The 15,819-nt window shown below is 56.2% G+C and overlaps 1 protein-coding gene across 1 annotated transcript in view; it reads right to left on the reverse strand.

The window, feature by feature from the left end:
- CCDC88C (coiled-coil domain containing 88C) overlaps positions 1-15,819 on the reverse strand; it is a 111,087-nt gene that overhangs the window by 62,661 nt on the left and 32,607 nt on the right. The window contains exon 4 of the mRNA XM_024568251.4: positions 3,244-3,313. Within this exon, the coding sequence (XP_024424019.3) occupies positions 3,244-3,313 (70 nt within the window). The remainder of the gene's footprint in view (positions 1-3,243; positions 3,314-15,819) is intronic.

Raw genomic sequence — 15,819 nt, forward strand, 5'->3', positions numbered from 1 at the left:
TAGCTGGGGGAGGGGGTGGACTGGATGCTCCACTGCAAGGTGCCCTGTTCCTGGCACCTGATCCATTGTGGTGCATTTGCCCCAAAACAAAAAATAACCCAACACTGTGACACAGTCTGTGTTGTAAATCACGGGACACGGTCAACAGGAGCCAGAAAGAGCACAGGCGTGCTCGCAAGTGTGCGGTGGAGTCAGGCGGCCCCCACAGAAAGACACCGACTTAGCTCTTTATTTACAAAGCAACCCCAAATGCTTCTTCACACGTCTATTTTTAAAACCACAAACAGGAAACCGTGTTCCTTAAACACATCCCTCTGCCTCAGCACTCAGTTTGCATCTTCCTGCTGCTGGACCGACCTGCCAGCCTCCCTGCTCTGGGAGCCCCGTCCCCAGGACCCCTGCCCAAACCTGTGTGTCTGTCAGCTTAGGGCCCTCCGGTCTTGACCTGGGGTGAGGCAGCCCCTCCCCCTCCGAGCCTGCTGCATGGGTGGGATTCCCATCCTTCCACAGCTCCTGTCCCATCTCCGACTTCCTTGGAGCTGGAGCGGACCCCCTGGATGGACATCTAACGATCCCATGCGATGCCGGGTACTGGGGGCACTCTGCTCGCCTGCCACAGCTCAAATCAGCTTCCCAATACTATTCTAAAACTGGATGGTGGCGAAGGTTGTGTAACTCTTTACATTATGAAAAAAAGATGACTAAATGGTACACTTAAAGTGGGTAAGTTTTGTGGTATGAAAGTTATACCTTAGTAAAGTTTTTTTTCTTTTTAAATCAGTACACACACCCCTGCAGGTATTTCCGATCAGCGCCAGAGCCCAGTGGGGACCGCATCCTCCGCACTGGGACAGTTCCTACGCCCCGGTGGCTCACACAGAGGCAGGAACAGAGCCCTGCTGAGGGGAGGGCTGGAGCTGGGGCTGGTGTGCAGGGGTGCCTGTTGGGTCGGGGTCCCCGCAGGGCGGCAGGAAGGAGGAGCCCTAACGGGGACCGGGAACGGCAGGCATCGCCAGGAGGGCAGCCAAGCCATGCAGTGTGATGAAGGGCAGGGCGGCTGGGGGAGGGGAGACATGTTTGGTGTTCGGTTGCACCGCACACACTGTGCCCCCTGCTATTTTTGTAGGTCGGAGGAGCTGCATGTCCTTAATCACCAATGCTCGGCCCAACAGGTCCGTGCTGTGTGGGACGCAGACGGGGAGCTCAGACTCAGGGATCAGGCGGAGCAGGGTCCCAGGCAGCACCTCTGCTCATGGACCGAGTGACCGAGGGCTTGTCTCTTATACTCTGCGAACCTCCACTTGATCATCTATGATGTCCCAAAGCACATTTTCACTTCCACTTAAAAAATATATTTTTTTAAAAATCCTCATTTGAGGACATGTTCACTGATTTTTAGAGAAAGAGGAAGGGAGAAAGAGCCAGAAATATCGATGTGAGAGAAAAAAAATCTGTTAGTTGCCTCCCACACACGCCCCACCCAGGGAATGAATCTGCAACCTAAGCATGTGCCCTGACCAGGGATCAAACCAGTGACCTTTCGATGTGTGGGACAACACTCCAACTGAGCCACACCAGCCCGAGCTCACTTCCACTTTTTAATACATGTGCGACGTCTGTCACATGGTGGGCTCACCACGGGCTCAAGAAGTGGGTGCCCCCTTTCCTGCTCCTTGGCCATCCGAGTCGCCCTGTGCAGCTCTCTCCAGGCTGGATGGATGAGCAGAGCTAAGCTCAGACCTCTCTCGGCACCTTTCTCCTCTCTTCCCTCAATACCAGTGCCCCACAAATAAATTTGGAGAGTCGACACAGTTCTGCTCAGCAAAATAGACACCCCACTTTCCTGAAGTTACTACAGAAATCACGCAAGTCCCAGCTGTCCCTGGGGCCCAGGGCTGCATCTGGGAGGGGCTGCATCTGGTATCTTCTATCTGGGGGAACCGTGAGATAAAGCCAGAAAACAAACAGCCCGAAGGCAAACCAAAGGCTCCCTGTTAGTAACACGTGGATTGGAAGGCTCTGCACGGCCAAGATGGACTCTGCAAGGCCAACGGGCAAGGGTGTGAGTACGCACGGGCCGGTAAGCTGAGGACTCATGGAAGTCAAGGAAACCTCTTTCTGTTGCCTCACACGGAGAAAGGCAGACGCATCAGGTAGCTGGCACTCAAGAGGAACCCGCCCCCTCAGCCACACCTGGCCTGGAGCTCCTGCTGCTGGTCTCAGGGAGGTGACCCTGAACAAGATCTCCACTCTGTGAGTGATGTCCTTGGCTGGTCGCTTGGCACGCTCCCACCCCCATGCCCCCTGTCGCACGGTGACTTCAGCTGCTGTCACGTGGACGGGAGCAAGGACAGCCAGGCCCAGTGACAGCATGTTGAAGAGACGGCAGGATAGGGAAGCTTAGCTCTTTCTGTGCAAGCCTCTTGTGTGGCCAGCCCTGTCCGCACTCCTTGACCTATTCCAGGGGGCCCCAGAACTGGGGTTCCGACACTATCGAGGTCTCCCCTGGAGCAGAGGGAGTCCCCGCCAGCAAGACATCTGTCCCTAGGGCCTGCAAGCTGACATCTGGGGGCCGTGGGTGCAGGCAGACGAACGGGTGGTGGCAGGGAGCAAACCCACCACCTGCTTAACTCACCCAGGGAGCTAACTGACAAGGGCAAAGGAAGCTCCAACTTTCTGCAAGATGTGCAGAAGCACATTTCACTGGGTATTTCAAAGCCACACAGAGTGTCCGAGGCTAGGCCCTGGCGCCCTTGGCCTCACGGGCCTCCGGGTGCAGGGGGAGACATGAAAGAGACAGGGTAGGACAGACATCCCAGTAGGACCCCCCAGGGACTGGACAGGGCATCCCAGGGTCCCCATGGACGAGGGAGAGGAGTTCCCTCCAAAGATTCTTGCTTTCTTACCAAAAGACCCCCACCCCACGATGGCCCCACCGGCCCCACCTTCTCCGAGGAAGAGAGACCCTGCAGAGGACACCATGCGACTCATCCCTCAGCGCACGGGAGCAGCGGGGGGGAGGGCCCTGAAACTACGAGAATTCGAGGGTTCGTTTTTTAGGGAAGGCGCGTGTTCCTGGCTCCGTGCCTCCGGGTGAGAAACCCGCCCTTTAAAAATCTCACCAAGACGATCCCCTGTTTCCACTGTGCTGGCTCCACGCTGGCAGCCGGAGCTCGTAGACCAACAGCTGCCCAGAGCCAGCGGCCCTGGCCAAGCACCCCCGGGCGGGCGGCTTTCACTCACCAGACAGCGGGTCTTTGCCAATCATCAAAACATTGGGCAAATTCATTACGATCAGCTGCTGGAGAACTTCCTACAGAAACAAAGGGGAAAAGATACTGTTAAGAACAGGAAGCAAAAATAAAGCACAATCAAGAAAATGAGCTTATCAAGTCACTGGATGAGCGCGCAGCCATTCCACGGTCCCTATGAGCATACTACATAAGAGGAAGGACTATTTAGGCTCTAAATAGATGTGAAAAGTCGAAGCTAATTGTCCTTCTGCCTCGATCATCACCACACACAAGCCACGTCTGCGTGTCCGTGGAGACTTGGGGAGAAAGAAGATATGTTACATGCCAGGACCTCAGGGCCGGGCGTGGGTTTCTCTTTAAAGATTTATTTCTATGGGGAGGTTTGCTTGTGCCGTGAGCCACACAGAATGAAAATGGAAGAGAGGCCGCTGGGTCGCTGTCACCTGATGATTCGGAGGCTGCTGACTAGTCACACACAGCCTCCAGTGCAAGCTGTAAACGAGGAGCCGCCTCTTGCTCACAGCCGAGGCTTCCCTGGGTGAGGGATAAATCACAACTAATCTGCACCACGGGAAACGAGCTGCCTTGTGGCCCTCACATGAAGGTCTTTGAAAGGAGGCCCAGGCACCCGCCATCAGTTAAGCACCCTCCCCCCCCCCAGTCATTGACAAGCTCTCCTGGGAGTGTGCAGGCGCACCCTGAGCCGCCACCGCGCTCCCAGAGCACGGCCAGGATGGGGCGTCTCCCCTGTCCAGACGGGCTATGCTTTTCCCCCAATCAGAAGATAGAAATCTACTTTTACAGGAGACAAGTGAGGACGCAGGTTTTGCGGGTTTTCTGGGGTCTTACAAAAGTGGTCACTATAGAGATTTTTCACCAACAGAGCTCTTCTGACGCCTTTTAAAAAATGTTCCCAACTTATTTCAGGAGCCGCTGTATTGTGTCATAACTCGAGAAATCTCTGCATTCAATATCCTGCCCGCTCGCACCGATAAAGAAAAGGAGGGGGGGCGATTACACAGTCAGCTAATCCCACAGTGCCCAGCGGAACCCCCCAGAACTATCTCTAAATCATCAGAGAGTGGTGGCCGGGGCGAGCAGGCCGGGAGATGCCAGCGCTGCCTCATATTTCATGCGATGCCTTATCCTCCCTTCTTACTATCTTTCTATGGCTCCTGTCCACACCAGAATTGGGGGGAGGGGATGCTAAACCAGAGGTGTACCCCACTCCCAACACATCGCGCCTCTCTCCATGCAGTGTTGGAGCAAGTTTTTCATCATCTGGGGTCACAGGTCAGCGTGATCAGAAACGGTGGTTTTCTCAAACATGTCAAGGTTGGACAGAAGCCTCAGCTGGGGAACAGCCTCAGCCCTCCTTCAGGCCTTGGGAAATCTCAGCATGAAAAACTGTCTCTCCAGTGAACGAACTTCGCCCAAGGATTCTGCCGTCCCAACCACGGACAAAACGCACCAGTGAGCAGCACTGGCCGAGTCCACTTCCCAGCAGCTCGTCCATCCGGCACAGGGAGGGACTCCCAGCCAGTGAGCCCCGAGTCGTGGAGTCTCTCCCGCCTCTAGACGCCCGTCTAACGCTTGGCCCAGCTTCCGGAAGATTCGCTTGTTCTCCCTGCCCCACCATCTGCAGTCCCTTTGGGAGCCTTGGCTGGTTTCCCTCTGCCACTGTCATCACAACGCGTGGGGCACCAGCCCGGGGACTGGGGTGCTTCTGTGCCGATGGGCATCTAAGTGGAGGGCTGCTGGGAACGGCGCTGGAAATCCCACGTGTGCTCGACAGGAGGTTTCACTGTCTGATCAGAACTTGCGCGTTTTCCTCAAAAACATGTGTCACTTATGCAATTAAGTGTGATAATTTACAAGACAATAACATTGTAATTAAATTGTTTTAAAAAAGTGATGTTTTATGAATGAACAATGTTTTGTGGTTTTTTTTTAAATTTGTTTCTTTCAAAACACCATGGGTCTCCTAAGACCTAATCCTGTGGCCACAAACACTCGAGAGCGACTAGGGTCCCCCAAAGGGCCACCAGGCACATTTCCAGCAGGAGCAGGCTCAGAACGGGAGTGTCAACCGCAGCAGAAGCACAATGAGAGATACATGTTCATTTTAAACGTTCCAGTAGCGACCTTCAAAAAAGTGGGAAGGAACGGGTGAAAACGTTCTAACAGTACACTTTAATTAAGCCAACATTCCCGAAGTGTCACCATTTCGCATCATCGACACAAAGTCATGAATATCCCACCTTCCGTCCACACTGAGTCTCCGCGATCCGGCGTGTAGTTTACACTCACAGCACATCCCAAGTCGGATGCTGAGCTTTCCTTGCAAACACTTGATCTGAAGAAGCAGCTTCGCATACCTAAGTTGTTCCAAACCCACTTAAAAGCTTTCCAAGAACTGAATCGAGCGTCGCTTTTTAAATTTAAATCAAAACTTCCTCAGTCACACTAGCCACATCGAGAGATCTCGACAGCCACACATGGCTAGTAGCTGTCACGCACCCCAACACCAGTGCCCAGGGCACTCAGTGGCGTCAGGCAGTCCCCGAGGAAAGTCTAGCAAACGCGTCCCCTCAGGGTCGCAGGGCCCCCAGGGCAACAAGCCAGGCCCTCCATCCACCCAGTGGGGACGTGAGGAGCTTGCTGACGAGCAGACCCTCCCGCCTGGCACTCGGAACAGAAGGCCACTGTGGAGGCCGCAGCTGACATTGGCCTGCTCAGCCAGCACCTGGTCACACCCTGGCTGGCTCTGTGGGATGGGGGCACTGAGCGAGGCTGCAGAGTGCAAACCCAGTGGTATGCTTGAATACTCCCAAATCCAGCACCTCTTGGGGCCACCCAGCCTTCACGAAGGCCACCGTCCCATCCGCAGGGAGGGACAAGGGTGCACACAAGCCTCAATGCAGCCTGTCCTCCTGTCCCCCGATCCTTGTGGCCTGAGGCAGGCAGGAGAGGTGTCAGCCTTGAAGTTGGGGCCCTCCTGGAGACCCCCCACTCCCCACAAAGGTCAGGGGGGCCAGTAAAATCTGTGGTCTAGGGGGACATTATACTAGGTTTGCTCTCAGATCCTAATCTAAGACGCTGGGGACAGGCCAGGTTCTCCTGTTCATGAATGAAACGGCACTAACAGCATTCTGGAAGGGTCCCGCTGGTAGCTGCGTTAGACAAATCAAAGGAGAAGTCACAAAAATGGATCAGGGGAGGGTGGGTGTGTTTGTACCCCCACCCTCAGCAGCAGGGGACTGGAAAGTGTCTGCAATGCACACCACCCTGGCTGCACATCTAAATCTAAGATCTTATCAATGTCTGAGTCTCTCCTGGGGCCAGGCCTACACATGTTGTGTCGGCAGGGATGGGACAGGCCAGGATGCTCCCTGGGAAGCAGCTGTCGCCCCGGCTGGAGGGTCTCAGGGGCTGCATCTGCGTCTGCACAGGCCACCATCAGGTCCCCAGCTTCCTGACCTGGGTCCTCTGGAGGCAACTGAGGGTGATGTGGGGATTGCAGGGTGGTCTGTGGCACTGGAGCTCAGAGGTCACCAGTGGACAGCCCTTTCTACTAGAATCATCCCCCAACAAGCGCAGGTGTACTCAGTGGGAGGTGCCCCCGTCCAGGCTGCCCAGGTGATCGAGCTGGGCTAGTGACAGGAAGGACGATGGAGGAGGGTAATGAGGAGATTCCAGAGGCACCTGGTCACATGTGAGGACGACCGAGTGAGTAGTGGCGGATGATGGGACCTCTTCACCACCTTATGGCAAACGAGACCAGCACCCAGGCCCCTGCTTCACTGAGCCCATGATGCCAGATGCTTGTCCCTGTCCCCTCGGAACCCAACCCAGGGCCCAGGCTGCCATCCCCAGCTGGCTACAAGAGGTCACGCTGTGCCCTTGCCATCCCCTCCGGTCACCAAAGCTCCAACAGGCCAGCCCTCCTGCCTAAATGCTTCTTCCCTCCCCAACCTCCCCCCTCCTAAGGCAGCTCTCAGTTTCCCGGGTGCCTGCCCCTAGTGGATGGATGTCACAGTGCCGAGTCCTGGATGAAAGGGGGCAGGCAGAGGCCTGGGATGCAGCGGGGCCTGGGAAGACCTGGCATGGACCCCAGGACAGGCCTGGCTGCCTCAGTCCACCTGATCTGCCACTCGGGCTGAGGAGACTTGGTGGCTCCTGGGGCTTCTGGAAGAAGCCCCCTTTCTTCCTTTTGTCCCGTTGTCTCCCATGAAATTGTTAGGGCCCAGAGAGGGACGGGCCCCAAATTCCTTTTTATCCAGTCTCTTTCCAGGACCTTATATAAACAGTGCACCCTACCCACCCAAGGTGCTGAACGTCCCAGAGGCCCTAACGTGGGCCCGCGCTCTCTCTCCCAGGTCCTCCTCCCATAGCAACGGGGCAGGAGGGTGGGGCTCAGCTCAGACCCCTTAAAACAACCCCCTCGACTCACCTCTGAGAACAAGCCTGTGCACCCCAGACTCTTGGGAGACTGTGCACTTAAACTGTCCACGGCGGGAGTAGTAAATGGAGCCCCAAAACACACGACCAAAACCTCACAGTCCGAGTCGAGTATGACAGAGCTGCGGGCGAGGGAATGACCCTTTACCCTTCCTGCTCCACGCCAACCCTGGGGAGTGGACAGGTGAGGAAGACACGGCCACTCGTCCTGGGTGGGGAGGTGGCAAAAAAAAAATGCTTGAAAGAATACAAGGAGACCTAATTGCACACCCAGCATTACACCAGGTTAAAAAGGGGGATATACCAAAATGACAGAACTGTCTTCACAGAAGTGATCAGGACAAGAGCTAGTTCCCCAACACTTTCTAAGGCTCTGGAACACGGCTGCATCGCCTTAAATGAAAACACTGGACCCCCGTGGCACACTGCCCACATGGAGAGCGCATAGGCGGGCAGCGTTCGCTGGATATTGGGCTGTGAGCATGACGGCCAAAAAACCCAAAAAACAAAAAAACCACAAAAAACACTTTTCTTATAAGACAATTCACAATGTATCCAAGATGAAAAATGATGTGGATTACTGTTAAACAAAAACAAAAACAAAAACAGGCCCCTTCCCCAATCAAACGGCACTCTAGCATTTCCCATTGGGAGATGCAGCCAGGAGGACCCAGGTGGCCTGGCCAGCAGGTGTGGGGCTGGCTGGCTAACAGCCCTAAGCCCTGCACTGGGGGCTGTGACAGCAGGTGGGGGGCAGGAAGGAGGACGGGGATGGCCTGGGCTCAGGGAGCACCAGCCACTTGAAGGCAGGGAGTGCCACCCACCGCCTGAGGTGTCCAGTCCTGCCAGGGCCCACGGTGACCTCTGGGCCTGCTCCTGCTCGAACAGAAAGGTCCTTTCCTCTGCTGCTGGAAGAAGTGCCGGCCCCGGAAAGGCTGCAGGGTGCACACACTTTGGTGCAGAAGTGCCTACACAGCGAAGGTTATCTTGTTTCCATCCCAAACACTGGGATTGTTGGATTAAGAGCAATGATTTCATGAAGGAACAGGAAGAAATCTTTTTCTCCCCCTAAATAAACCTGCACTTCATGTCTTGACATTTTCTCGAGAAGGAAAAATAAATGTTGCCAAAGGCCAGAGTTTAGGTCCACAGAATGGGGGGGCTTGAGTAGGAGCTGCTAATGCCGAGTAAATGAGAGGAAGAAATCGCAGAAACGTGAAGACAAACACCTAGCAGAGACGTCCGGAGGGAAGACGATGCTCACAGTTGCCAAGGTGATCCAGATGGTCCAGACAACAAAAGGAGCCTCCCCCACAGCCACAGAAACACAGACTCTACCCCCATTCTCAGAGTCACTACTGAAATTCAAAACCACAAGTGATGCTAGCTTTGAGTGTGCACCGGGCACTCACGCAGCATCATGCCGTGAGCTGAGCACTCTCAGCCTAGCAGGGCGGGCAGGCAGGCAGGCAGGCAGGCTGGCAGACAATCCCAGAACAAGGAGTACTACCAAACTCTGTCCAGGAAAGTCCAGGAAGACAGCCCAGAGGAGGCAGCTTCTGAGATGGGCTGGGGAGAATGCTTAGGAGCCCCCCAGGCAAAGGGAAGAGCTGGGAAATGTACTGACTGTTGGGCATGGCCACCAAGTCGAGCCTCTGCTTACACTGTCCTCTCCACACCCCACGTTTCCACCTGGCGCTCTCTTCCTCACATCCCCAGCCCCGATTACCCCCAGTCAGAACCCTATTCTTCTTCCTCAGCTCAGCAAAAATGCCACCTCCTCCATGCAGCCACCCTCGAAGTCCCTCATCACGTTTGCTTTCCTTTCCCCTCAACTCCGAACGCTTACCTGCCCACTTCGGTGGCACTTCCACGTGTTCCCACTCAGAGGCAGCAAAAGGCTGCTAAGAGTGACAGTGGACAAAATTAGACTGACCAGAAAATATCCCTCAGAATTTATATTAAGTTTTTGAAAACAAATGTCCTTTTTGGAAGAGGTGTCTTCAGTCTCTCACACTATAAAGAGACCCAAGTACTTTGCTCCAGGAGAGCTCCGCTGCTACCTCCTGAGCCCTGTTGAAGCCGGCTACCAAGTCACGCCTGAAATCCTGTAGCCTGGAGATGCTAACCAACAAGTTAAAAACATCTCCAAGTGAATCTGCAATGCTGGCTTGAATACACCAGGCTTTCCAACTGCCAAGTCCCAAATGTGATAGCTTTCTGGCAAAGCGAGGCCAACCTTCCGATCTTCCATCGCTGCGCTGCAGAAGCGACGCAACAGGCGCGGCCCCACACACGTGCCAGCCCCATTCCAGTGCCCTGTGGGAGGGGGAGAGACTTCTAACCCACAGCGGCAGCACTGCCAGGACCTGCCCCTCTCTAGCTAGGGGGAGATGCCTCCGGGGCTCCGAAAGGCTGAGACACCCACAGGGCGCCCCACAGCGAGACCCACATAGTCAGGGCTCCCGCAGGCAGCCTGGGGTTTATGCTCAGGCCATCACTTAGCAGGGCTCCACACCTCCCACCCCGATTGGCCAAGAAGGGCTCCTGAACGCGCTTTAACAACTCCTCGGCCCAAACGAAAACTGCCTGACAACCCGGCCTGGGCAAACACCCCCCCAACCACAGGGAGGGGCCCGTCTCTGTTCCCTGCCCAGCATTCATGTGAGGTGGTCAGGACAAGAACCGCTACAATTTCCAACCTGAAGGAACCGTGGCACGCTGCTGGCGATGGGGTGTAACGGCAGGACCCAGAGCAGGAGCAAGGTGGACGCTCTGGGCCAGGGAGCTGTCTCCCCATACCATACTGAGCTCCCCATGGCCCAACCGGGGCACTGTGCGCAGCCCACGTGCCTCTTGGCTTCCCCAGTGACTCGTGATAGAGACAGCCCGCTGCTCCCACCCCCCACCAAGCACACCTCCCACCCACAGTGTCCCACCCCATCTGAGAACAACAGGGACTTGACCCCCAGACTAAGCGCCACAGCCCACTCTCTAGGATACTCCGCCAGGAGCCTCGTTTTCTAATTTGGCTGCTGAGAGGAGTGGTGAGCCTGACGATTTACGCTCGGAGCCTGGCCCACAGGCCATGCGCACCTGTAATTCCATCAGGATGGGCTCACGTTTCAGCCGAGTTCCCGCCTGCACCAGGGCGGGGGGCCCTGGCGAAATGAGCGGGTAATGAAGTGCTTTCATGTTAAGAGGCTGTCACATAAAGCTGCTGATAGACTCGAGCCATCTGTTCCACCCTGTCTCAATTAATCTGGGGTCCCCCGGGTCCAAGACCTGCTCGCGCCTTGCAAGCCCAGGAGCACCGGCTCCTAACTAGGCCACATGGCACCTCAGGACCCAGCGATTTGCAGCCACCAGCTCAGCCACCAGCTCAGGCCGTCCGCAGTTACCGCATCATCAGCAAACCCCCTCTCAGGAATCCACATCCTCCGGTCCTCATGGCTGTAACAAACCCAGCCTATTGTTTGTTCACAGAAAGAAAAGCAAATGTTTCCTTTGGGCAGACGGAGGAGGAGACCTGTGGGAAGGAGCACGTGGGAACTCAAACACCACCACGTGAGGGCAGAGCTGCTTGCTGTGTAACCTCAGGCAAGTTGCTGTCCCTCTCTGAGCCACCCTCAACTGTGAGGGGACTAGGACTCTCTCCAAGGGATGTTTGGCTCCTTCAGAGGAGCAGGGGCTGGAAGAGGTGACACGGGGCTGGCACAGGAGAGCACATCACGCCTTTACGGAATGACTCACCCAGGGCTGCCAACTCTGCAAACAGGCAAGTGCTATGCGTCCCGGAAGAACCCAGGGGAAACCCGGCAGGGATGGGACTGGAGGACACCTCAGGGGTCCCCACGAGCACCTGCCGCCCTCCCTTAGGGCTGGTATGACGCCTGGGGTTGCTCTGCGGGTGCAGCTGTCTTATCTGATGCCAGGAAGCGCCTGTTCTGAGCCCCTGCACCAGGGAGGTGGTGGGGGCAGCCCCGGAAGCAGGGGTGGGGTGCTGCTTTCATCTGCTCTGGGAACTGCTGCTGCTCATAAATGGCGTCTCGGGGGCCGTCTTACCCGGTAAACCCAAGCCTGGTGGTCAGTGGCCAGGGCTGGGCTTTAGGAACACACTTGTGCAGTGATGCCCTCAGCGGCCACAGGTGCAGGGTGCGGCAGGCACCGGGGCCAAGACGGACCTGTGGGCGGATGCACAGCCCACCTGTGTACACGGGTCCCAGCCAACAGCAGGTGTTGGTGAGAATCGGCATTTCAGCACCAGAAGAGCCAGACAGATCATCTGCAAAGAGGAACGCTGAGGCCCAGAGAAGAAAACCATGAGGCACAGCATTACATTAGGGCCTAGACACCAGGTCTCCTGGGACTCACTTCGTTCAACAGAGCGCACCCAGGCCTCCTACGGACAGGCGCGCCCTGCCGTGGGGCTTCAGGGGAGGGCAAGGGAGGGCACAGAGAAGATCAGGCCATGGATGGGGTCTGTCCTTCCTTCCCTGCTCAGAACAGCAGCTGTCTGTGGCTGGGGCTGATGTGAGGAGCCACGTTTTACTGCGGTGAGGAATCTCACAACTCTGAATCAGCAGCTCCAAGTCCCTTTCTTTGAGCTTCTTGGAAAAGTCAACAATCCTGTTGATGGGCAAGCAAGCCAGGCTGCAGGGCTTAACAGCCGGCCCCGCCCACCAGTCCGGGTCACAGTGGGGGTCACAGCAGGCCGGCCTGCTTGCCACATGGGCTTGCCACCAACACTGACCGCCAGCTCCACGGGACCCAAAGTGTTCCCCTGCACCCTTATCAGGTGGGGGGCTCTAGCCAATTCCCCAGGCACCTTCTGCTGGGCCTGAGCACAGCGCTCAGTGGGACAGGTGGGGCCTTCCTGTCTCAGCCAGCGGCTGGCCGAGGATAACATGGCGTAAAGACATCCACTGTGGCACCTTCGTCCCACCCACCACTCACCCCAGGCCTGCAACACCCACCCACCCTGGCACCCACACTTTCTGCCTGACAGTGCAGCACCGGCACTCCCCCGCTCCCAAGGGACATGCCAGAGGAGGGATGCAGAGTGTGGCCAGGAGCTCCAGTTGCGGGTAGCAGCCTGCTGGGACCTGCCTGCCCTGCAGGGACCTGTGAGGGCGGGGAAAGGCAGGCAGGGAAGCCAGGCCCCCCCACCCCACAGCCTGAGGGTCACAGGACAGAATGCACCAGGGCTCCTGAGTCAGCCAGGCCCCCAAATCCATCTCCGCAGGGCAGGGGAGCGGCAGGCAGCCTTTCACTCCCTGTTTATACTACTGTGTCTCCTGGGCACCAACTGGGTGGCAGGTGGTGTGCTGGCTGGAGGGGGTGGGGGGCAGTGTAAGCAGACAAGACCCCATCCTCAAATCCAGGAAATGCAGACAGACACACTCAACCAAGTTGACTGGAAGCAGTGAGGGTGTCCAGGGTGTTTGTCCTGGCCTGGCCCTGTCCTTGCAGAATCCCCAGCCTGGGAACAGACAGCCTAACAAAGCCAGTGAGAGGCATCTGAGCCAGGGAACAATGGGAGCACCTGGGTGGGACTAATCCAGAAAGGCTTCCAGGAGGAGGTGGTGCTGAGCTGAAATGGGAACAAAGAGCGTGTGTGTGTGTGTGTGTGTGTGTGTGTGTGTGTGTGTGTACACACGTACAGGAGGTTGTGATGGCAGCAACAAAGGTGAAGGAAGCAGAAGGCACTCCCCACTCCTTATATCTCCCAACACAGGTGTTGGGGTCCTCTCCGCCCCACTCTGCAGTCCCAGGATGAAGGGCAACCAGAACCCCTGCTCAGGTGGCAGCAGAGGCTCTGGAGTCCCCTGTCCAGATCCACCAGCAGCCTATGGCCACTGGGCCTCTGCTTCAACCCCTGTGCTCAGTATCTGGTGGCTAGGGGGCGGGCAGCACGGCTGACCTACAGGAGACCACGCAGAGCGCCTGGCATGTGGTCCCAGCGGGTGGTGTTCCAGACACGCTTGGTGAGAACACACACGCCTGCTTCAAGGGCCCCAGCTTAGAACAGCTCCAAGGCGCTCAAATACAGGAGGCCTCCAGGGATGAGACAGTAAAGCCCATCAAGGAAGACATCCAACTACCTAGGTGTGAGGGCTCACCCTGGGTTCCTCAACAGGCATCCGACCCACCCCCGGGCTTGCCCCGAACCCCTTTCCTTCTCTGTGGCTGGCTCAGGGATTAGGACCAGTGCAGGCAGGAGGAGGGTCTGAGCAGGAACACCAGAACGCCCCATCCTCGCTCTCACTTTCTGACTTTTCCCTCTGGTCGCAAGAGGAAAAGCCTATGCCGCGAAGGGCTGACGGGTCCTGTGCTGAGAATGCCAGGGCAGGTCTGTGCCTGGTTGGTGAGTGATGCCAGCCTTGGGTAGAGCCACACAGTCTGTGCCTCGGAGAACAATACAGGCCCAAGAGAAGTAGGTCAAGTTTTCTGTAAACACCAAGGGAACCGTGAGTCCTCCACAGCAGAGAGATGAGTGGCCAAGGTAAAACTATCACTGACACCCTACGGCCCCTGCTTTAAAAAGCTCCAAAACAAACAAACAAACAAAGCTGCAGACTAAACAGACAGCACTAGCGAACAAATTTCGTGAACCAGTCACTTCTCATTATGGGAGTTCGCAACAAATGATCAGACATCATTGAGCGAGCGAGCCACTCTGGAGGGTTCTTCTATCACCAAGTTCATTCTGTGCAGGAAACTGGGGGAGGGCAACTCAGGACACACTGAAAAACTGGGGAGCAGGAAGGTTAGGAAAGACCAGTTCATAATGATTAACATCACAGCAGGAAGTGAAAATCTCAACAGATGGTATCGACTTCCAGGCAGCTGCCTGCCACTCTGGGGGGTGGGCGGGGGCTTGTGGTGGCTTGACATGCCCCCCACACCTAATGCAAAGCTCTCCACTCTGCAACACTCCCCTCCACCTCCTTCTCTACCCGCACCCCTTGGCTGGAAATAATCACTTCTTTATCTGTGCCCCCAAACCCCTGCACCCTGAACCCCACAATCAAAGTGACTGGGGACCTTAGGGTCTCGGAGATAGGTGCTGTGGTGTGCTCACCTCTGAACCCTCCCAGGCCTCTGCATGGGCTGCCCATGGCAGATGATCACCAACTGCTGGCTAAACTGACCACGGGGAGGAAGGGTCTGGTGAGAACAGACGCCTCAGGACTGTGGGCAGGCCACCGAACACGCCTTTCCCCTTCCAGAGCACCAAGAACACTTTCTTTTGAAGGCTAATAAATCAGCGAGCCTAATGAGCCAGAGGCTGGTTTAGACACTGTGTATCATCTCATTTAATCCTAATCGGCAGGTGGTACTTCCAGTCCACCAGCAATTTGTCAGCGCAAATCCATTTGCCCAAGACGTGTTTCTGACCGCTGGGGATACTACAGTAAGCGAAGGATATAAAGAGGCATATAAAATGTCGTACGTATGTGCCAGGAGGGATTAAGTGCTGAGAAGAAAAATAAAGCAGAGCAGGATGGTCGAGAGTGACTGAAAATGAAGCTAATACAGGCAGGTGGTCCAAAAGGGCCTGCCAGCTGAAGTAACTGGCAGGTGAACCAACATCGGGGGAGAGAGGTACGAGCCAGGTGAGATGTGGAGTAAGAGAATCCCAGGCTGAGGGAACAGCAGATGGGAAGGCCCTGCAGCTAAACAGGCTGTGTAGTCCTGCCCAGCAGGATGCTGGGGTGGCCGGCCCGACCTCTGAGGCCACTGCCAACAGCCCTACGTGCTTACAGTGAGCTCCTGTGGTTGGACGCCCCACTCTGAAGCCTTGGGGGGCACCAGGAGCCCTCACACGAGCAGCTAACTCACTATGACACCAGAGGTTATCAGGAGTCGTCAAGCCTGTGTGCCAGGCACAGGTGACTGGTAGCGGCTGTCTGGGTCGCCAGGTGGGGAAGGATTCTGAAGCTCAGAGGCACAGTGCCCCGATCGACCAGTGACGTCTGTCTGAGCCAGGAATGAAGACGCAGCACCACTCCCTTGTGCAACCAATGTGATGAGCCATGGGGAGGGGGTACAGGGAAGGGACCGGTAATTCTCTGTCACTAGTTATGAGACCTCCTCTGCT

The sequence above is a fragment of the Desmodus rotundus genome, chromosome 7 (assembly GCF_022682495.2).
Source record: "Desmodus rotundus isolate HL8 chromosome 7, HLdesRot8A.1, whole genome shotgun sequence".
NCBI classification, from domain to species: domain Eukaryota; kingdom Metazoa; phylum Chordata; class Mammalia; order Chiroptera; family Phyllostomidae; genus Desmodus; species Desmodus rotundus.